At 54.6% G+C, this 7,324-nt stretch overlaps 1 protein-coding gene across 1 annotated transcript in view; it reads left to right on the top strand.

Moving 5' to 3' along the window:
- Positions 1-4,603: 4,603 nt before the first annotated feature.
- Positions 4,604-7,324, top strand: part of Nr5a1 (nuclear receptor subfamily 5, group A, member 1) — a 22,383-nt gene continuing 19,662 nt past the window's right edge. The window contains exons 1-4 of the mRNA XM_013021257.1: positions 4,604-4,701; positions 5,011-5,092; positions 6,048-6,169; positions 6,635-6,770. Of these exons, the coding sequence (XP_012876711.1) occupies positions 4,604-4,701; positions 5,011-5,092; positions 6,048-6,169; positions 6,635-6,770 (438 nt within the window). The remainder of the gene's footprint in view (positions 4,702-5,010; positions 5,093-6,047; positions 6,170-6,634; positions 6,771-7,324) is intronic.

Here is a 7,324-nt window from a genome sequence, read left to right as displayed (position 1 = left end):
TCTGCCTCTGGGCCGGAGCCCCCATCTCTCAAGTGGTCCTCACGAAGATGAGCAGGGTGACGGAGAGGGTCTGAGGCTACCCCACAAAGCGTGGAGCTGTGTGGAGGGCCCCAGCACATGGGGGGGGCCTTTGAGTGAGGTCTAGCTACTTCCCTTCCTGGCTCGGGGTCCTGTGCAGTGCCATCCCCGTGGTGTACCCCCAGAGGTTGGGGAACAGAGTGGCCAGAGGAGCAGCAGCCTAGAGGGACAGGGCATCACTGATTTGTAGGTACGGAGCATCAGTCTCGGGGGTGACAACAGCTTCCTCTTCAGAGGACTAAATATAGGAGGCAACAGCCACAACATGGACACCTTCACGACAGAGATGAACAGTCATTCAACGAACCCCGCCGGTGCTTGCCTGTGCTGGCTGCTGCCGAGCCAGAGATGTCTGTCAGGCCTCTCCTTGAGGGATCCCCTAACTCAGATGAGTCACCCCCTCACAAAAGGGCAAGCAGTGCTCGTACCAATGTCGCAATGTCACAGTCAACCCGAGAAGGCTCTAAGGCCAGGCAGCCAGGCCTTCAGCTGGTGGTGTGTATTTTACTGACGTTTATTGAGCATGCGCAACATACCAGGCAGCCACTGAGGCTGTTACATGTACTGGGTCATTTCATCTCCATTGTAAAGGAAAGACAAAGCCCAGAGAGGCCAAGCAAGTGGTTCTATGTCACACAGCCAGCAAGAAGCTAGCCTGGGATTTAATCCAGAGTCTCTCCTCCTCAGAGCTCAAGGTCTCATCAAGAGACCAGGGCAAAGCCAGGTTGGCTATTTCCAAAACAAACAAAAAACAACAACAACAAGCATTTGTCGGGTTTAAGAAAGGAGGAAGGAGCTGGCTGTCAGTGGCTTATGCGTACTCAAGAGACTGAGAACTGACGATCGCGGTTCAAAGCCAGCCTGGGCAGGAAAGTCCAGGAGACTCTTATCTCCAATAAACTACTCAGAAAAAATCCAGCATGGGGCTGAGAAGGTGGCTCAGTGGTAGAGCGCTTGCCTTGCATGCATGAGGCCCTGGGTTCGATTCCTCAGTACCACATAAGCAGGAAAAAAAAAAGCCAGAAGTGGTGCTATGGCTCAAGTGGTAGAGCGCTAGCCTTGAGCTTAAGAGCTGAGGGACAGCGCCCAGGCCCAGAGTTCAGGCCCATGACCAGACCCAAAAAAGAAAAAAAAAGAAAAAGCCAGCAGTGGTGCTGTGGCTCAAGCTGTGGAGTGCAGTGAGCAAAAGAAGTCAGAGACAGCACCCAAGCCCAGAGTTCAAGCCCCAGGGGAAAAGTAAAAAATGGGTGGGGAGGAAGGGTAAGAGTAGCTCAGTGGGAGAGTTGCTTGCCCAGCATTCTTTTTTTTTTTTTTTTTTTTTTGTCGATCATGGGGCTTGAACTTGGCCTGGGCGCTATCCTTCAGCTCTTTAGCTGAAGTGCTCTACCACTTGAACCACAGTGCTACTTCCAGTTTTCTGGTGGTTTATTGGGGATAAGAGTCTCACGGAGCTGGGCGCTGGTGGCTCATACCTGTAATCCTAGCTACTCAGGAGGTTGAGATCTGAGGATCTGAGATCCTGAGGATCCTGCAACTCTTTATCTCCAATAAACCACCAGAAAACCGGAAGGGCACTGTGGCTCAAGTGGTAGAGTGCTAGCCTTGAGCTGAAGAGCTGAGGGATAGCACCCAGGCTGAGTTCAAGCCCCACAACTCACCCCCCCAAAAAAAAAAAAAAGTCTCATGGACTTTTCCTGCCTGGGCTGGCTTTGAACTGCAATCCTCAGATCTCAGCCTCCTGAATAGCTAGGATTACAGGCATGAGCCATCAGCGCCTGGCAATTACCTAGCATTCTTGATGCCCTGGATGTAATTCCATACACAAAGAAGGCAGGAGGGGCTGGGAAGGTGGCTCAGTCGTAGAGTGCTTGCCTTGCATGCATTGAGGCCCTGGGTTTGATTCCTCAGTACCACATAAGCAGAAAAAGCCAGAAGTGGCACTGTGGCTCAAGTGGTAGAGCACTAGCCTTGAGCTGAAGAGCTGAGGGACAGCGCCCAGGCCCAGAGTTCAGGCCCCACGACAGACCAAAAAAGAGAGAAAAATAAAAAAAAAAAAGGGCAGGAGACAGGGACTGGACAAAGTTCCCCATCAAAGACAACATGCACGTGGCATGTTGGTAATAAGAGCATTCGCTGGGATATTCCTTTACTTAAGTTAGAAAATGAAGCCTGGCGCCTGTGGCTCTCACCTGCAATCCTAGCGACTAAGGAGGCTGAAAAGTCTGTGAGACTGCTTCTTCAATTAACCAGCACACTGCCAGATTGGAGGTGTGACTCAAGTGCTAGAGCACCAGCTGTGAGCAAGTAAGCTGAGCAAGCCCCAGTACTGACACCAAATAAGTTCAGAAGGTTAGTGGCATTAATTCCAAAACAGGCTCACTGTATTGAAATGGGAAAAACAAAATAAATTTAAAATGAGACTAACAAGAAATAAAATGGAGATACTGAATGAAATAAAATAAAATGGGAAGCCTAATTAGGTCCTAACGAGGTGCACGCAGAGGCGGTGTATCCCCTAAGAATCCTGACAGGTGACAAGACATACAAGGTCATGCATGTTGGGGAATAAGGTATATGTAACAGCCCAGTGAGAGAGCAAACAAGTGTAATCTCAGCCCTCAGGAGGCTGAGGCAGCTTTACATGTTTGAGGACAAACTGAGGATCAAGGTTTGAAGCTAGATCAGGCAAGAAAGTCCACGAGACTCTTATCTTTAATTAACTACCAGAAAACCAGAAGTTGGGTAGCGACTCAAAGTGGTAGAGCACTAGTCTTGAGCAAAAAAACTCAGGGACAGCGCCTAGGAACTGAGTTCAAGCCCTGGGACCAAAAAAAAAAAATTTTTTTTTGAGGAAAGCCTGAGCTATGCAAGAGACCATGTCTCAAAAAAGCCAAAACAGAAAGAAAGAAAGAAAAGAAAGAAAGAAAAAGAGAGAGAAAGAAAGAAAAGAAAGAGAGAAAGAAAGAGAGAGAAGGAAAGAAAAAGAAAGAGAGAGAGAGAAAGGAAGGAAGGGAGAGAGAGAAAGAAAGGAAAGAAAGAAAGAAAGGAAGGGAGAGAGAGAAAGAAAGAAAAAGAAAGGAAGGAAGGAAGGAAGGAAGGGAGAGAGAGAAAGAAAGGAAAGAAAGAAAGGAAGGGAGAGAAAGAAAGAAAGGAAGGAAGGGAGAGAGAAAGAAAAGAAAGAAGGAAAGAAAGGAAGGGAGAGAGAGAAAGAAAGAAAGGAAAGAAAGGAAGGAAGGGAGAGAGAGAGAAAGAAAGGAAGGGAGAGAGAGAGAAAGAAAGAAAAGAAAGAAAGCGAGCTGAGTGTCAGTAGCTCCTACCTATATAATCCTCAATAGTCAGGAGGCTAAGATATGAAAATCTTGGTTTAGAGCCAGCCCAAGCAGACAAATTCTTTTGTCCTATTAACCAGCGAAAGACCAGAAGTGAAGAGTGACTCAAGTGACAGGATCAGCCTTGAGCGAAAAAGCCAAGAGAGAATATAAGGTTCATGCCCTGGTACCAGCAAACACACACACACACACACACACACACACACGTATACAACAGTGTAGGTAGAATTTGAATATACTTAGTCAAAGTAAGTTATGACTATAAATAAAATTCTTGTACATTCTAGTTTTGTTTTTCTTTTAAGTTCAAGCCAGGAGTGGTGTCATATGCCTTTAATCCCAGCACTCAGAAGGCTGTAGTGGGAGGATTCAGAATGTGAGTCCAACCAGGACTATTTGAGAGGCAGAGATTGGAGGATCATGCTTTGAGGCCAGACTTGAACCCAAAAGTTCATGAGACTCCATCTCAATGACTGAGTGTAGTGGCACATGCCTGTCCTCTCCAGAAACATGAGGAGGCACAAGCAGGAGGTTCACAGCCCAGGCCTGGGACTTAAGTGAGACCCTACTTTAAAACAACAATAACAACAGCAAAGCAGCAAAAGGGGCTGGAGGTATGTGGAGCTCAAAAAGGCCCCCAAAAAAGCCAACTCAAGGCTCTGAGTTCAATTTAAAAATATATATATATATATATTATAGATAAATAGATATAGATCTGTCTATCTATCTATCGATCTATCTATCTCAAAACCAAAACCAAAGCAGAACAACAAACAAACAGTTCAATAGGAGGAGGCAGACATAAGACTATATAGTTGACTTGCTTATCTAGAAAAATCCCTCCATCCAAAATGAGGTACTTTTGTGTGTGACTTGCTTTTTTCTTCAAATGAAAAGCTGTGTGTAGGGGGAAGTTCTGCACAGCGGTGGCCCCTGCGAGCCCCCCTCCCCATTCCCGGGTCTGGGAGGTGACTGATCTGAGGACAGAGACCTCCCTGTCCCTCTCTGTCCCCAACGCAGTAGTGGGGCCTGGCTTGAGGGCCTGCAGTCGACGGATGAACAAAGAAGCATGCGTTGCTCTGGTTGGGTGTAGGGCTCAGCAAATGGGCCCAGAAGGACCAGACCTGGAGACGGGGCGGGGCTGCCCCCGCCTGTGTGGACAGCTCTGGCCTTCTGGGTTAGGACCCCCGCCCAGCATGGCGGCCAAGCCACCGGGGCCAGAGGCTGTCTCGTCCAGCGTACCCCTGGTTGCTGATCTGGGCAATGTATGGCCTGCCATTGATGGTGGCATTCGGTGCCACTGTGGGAAGCCCACTTGAGGTGTTCAGTCTGCTCACCTGCTTGCTTCCTGCCCTATCTTCTTTCTCCACCTTCTGGAAGAGTGGAAGGCCAGGCCGGAGCAGCCTGGGCCCTGGGCCTTCCATCCGTATCCCTTCCTTCACACTGGCCATCTTAACTCCGCTCACAGATTTAGGCCAGGCTGGGGCCGTGCCCGGCCAGGGCCTAGGAAAGGAAGCCATTCAACGAGAGAGGTGCCCGGCCTCAGGTCTGGTGGGGGAGCAGACCATAAATCAGGTCCCACTCCCACCCCGCCGCTAACAAGCCGGCTGCCTTCCCGCCTACCTGGGGTCCCTGCCTCGGGCTCCCACGGCGGCCTGGACAGCCAGCTGGCCAAGGCCTACACGGTGCCTCGGCCTCCGCCCCCATCCACAGCCCCCAGATAGATAGGGGCATTTTTTTTTCTTTTAGAAGAGAAAAAAAAATAGACCTAAATGAAGAGAAACACCAACAAAGGAGGAGAGAGGCCTGCGGAGTCACGTGGGGGCAGAGACCAATTGGGCCTCGGATGCCCCCCCCAAGGCGGGGAGGAGGAGGACGGACACGGACAGGGCCAGCCTACTGTCTGTCCGCCGCCCGCTGCCGTGCGAAAGAGTTCCTGGGCGCCTACTATCACAGCTGCCCCACCTGGGCTGCCGGAGCCTGCCCACCCTGAACCCGGCGCCCAGTGTCCACCCACACCCAGCGAGAGAGCTCTCCTTCCGCTCTGTAAGTGAGGGGCCTGCGTCCAGGCCTCTAAGGGTCAACCTCCCTCCTCAGTGCCTCCTTACAGCCCTGGGCCGGCCATCGCTTGCTTTGCCAAGTGGCCAATGTGCACTGCTCTGGTAGAGACAAGGTCTACGTCTCCCCAGACCCCCTTTCCCATTATGAAAAACCTCCTCTTCCCTCCGGCTGCTGATGGGAGGAGCTAGGGCCTATGGCGACAGACTCTATGGGGTCCCTTGTTGTCCCTGTGTCCTGGCGTGGTGGGTTGTTCTCAAGGGTGTTTTGATCTGTAAGTGTCTTGAGGGTCTCTGGGCCTACTTTGTGGACTCTGGGTCTCCCTGTCTGGTGGGTGTGGGGGGGGGGATTCTCTGATGTGTGTGTGTGTGTGTGTGTGTGTGTGTTGTGTGTGTGTGTGTCTGCGTTCTGTAGCTGGGCCAGGGTTTCCTGAGTGAAGAAAAGGCTGAGTCCCAGTGTGGGACTGGGGGACTAGTGCAGTGAGGCCCTGAACTCTGGGCCTGAGCTAGAGGAGCCGGGAGGAGGGGGCTAAGATGGAGGAGGACGGAACTGCTGTCTGGGAGCCCAGCCCCCACCCCCTAGGCCCTGGCCCAGACCTCTGCCCGCCTGCTGCGGCCTCCTGGCACTGACCAGGAGCTCCAGCAGGTGGGCACTACCCTGCAGATGCCCCCTGGGAGCCCGGCCTCCCCCACTCCCCTGCAGCGGTGGGCTGGGGGCTTCTTTTTTCCCCTACGGGGGTGGAACCCTGAGCCCACGCACGAAGCCCCTGCCCGTCACGCCCCCCATCCCAGGCCCACTGGCCAGGGGCAGGGAGCTGCTGGAGAAGCACGAGTAGCCCCGCCTCTGGCTGCCGGCCGCACATGCGCGCTGTCCGGGGGCTTGGGTAAGGGGCTTTTCCACTCCCTCTGGTCTGGTTCTCTCCACCCTCCCCACCGAGGGTCGCCCAAGGAGGCTCACGGCACCGCAGACTTTTTCACTTTACATGTGGAGAAACTGAGGCTCAGAAGGGCGTCTTGGCTGGCATAGGAGGCGGCAGATTCTGGGATCAGGGGGGGTCTTTGGGCCTGGGTTGGCAGCCCCAGGCGTCAGGCTCAGAGGGAGGCTCGTCCCCGTGGGTACCCAGGGGCGGGGGGGGGACCCGCAGGCCTCTCCCCTGCCCTCTGCCTCAGTGGCTTCATCTGGAAAGCCAGGAGGGGCCCAGTTGGACGTCCTCAGCCCCCAGTGGCTCTGCCCATGGCGGCCCCGGGACCAAGTTGTCCTCGAGGCTCCCTGACTCCGCCCTCCGCCCAGCGAGAGCTCCGTGGGGTGCAGGGGTGCCGCTCCCCTCCCCGCGCCACCCGCCCAGCTCCCATTCTCCCGGCAGCGATTTGGTGCTCACCAGACCTTGGAATCTGGCGAGGTGGGCCGACGCGATCCCCCTTTCCAGCCGGGCGGAGAGGGGCTTCGCCCCGCCAGGGTGTGTGTGGGGGGGTCCGCGGGAACGCCGGCCACCGGCCCACTTCGCAGACGGGGAAACTGAGGGCTGGAGGGGGGGCCTGGCGCCTGAGGGAGGAAACGCGGCAGGGTCCACGCAGCGCCCCGGGGAGCCAGACCCCGCTTCCACGCCACACAACGACCCGCGGCCCTCGGTGGTCCTGGCCGGGCCCGGGGCTGGGCTTGCGGACCGGAGCTCGCCTCCCCCTCCGCGGGCGCGCGGCCCTGGGGCCCCGCACCTGCCTGGGTTAGGGGGCGTTCGGGTCCCCCGGGTTCCGTCCCCTCCTCACTCGCGGGCTGCGGTCCGGGCCTGGGGTGGGAAGGAGAGAGTTGGGGGTGAAGACGGGAGCGGGCTGTGGGGAGGGCGCGGGCTGGGGGGCGCGGGC

This window comes from Dipodomys ordii, unplaced genomic scaffold, assembly GCF_000151885.1.
Source record: "Dipodomys ordii isolate 6190 unplaced genomic scaffold, Dord_2.0 Scaffold55, whole genome shotgun sequence".
Lineage (NCBI taxonomy): Eukaryota > Metazoa > Chordata > Mammalia > Rodentia > Heteromyidae > Dipodomys > Dipodomys ordii.
Note: the sequence above shows the minus strand (reverse complement) of the source record. Positions and strands in the feature narration are given on the sequence as shown.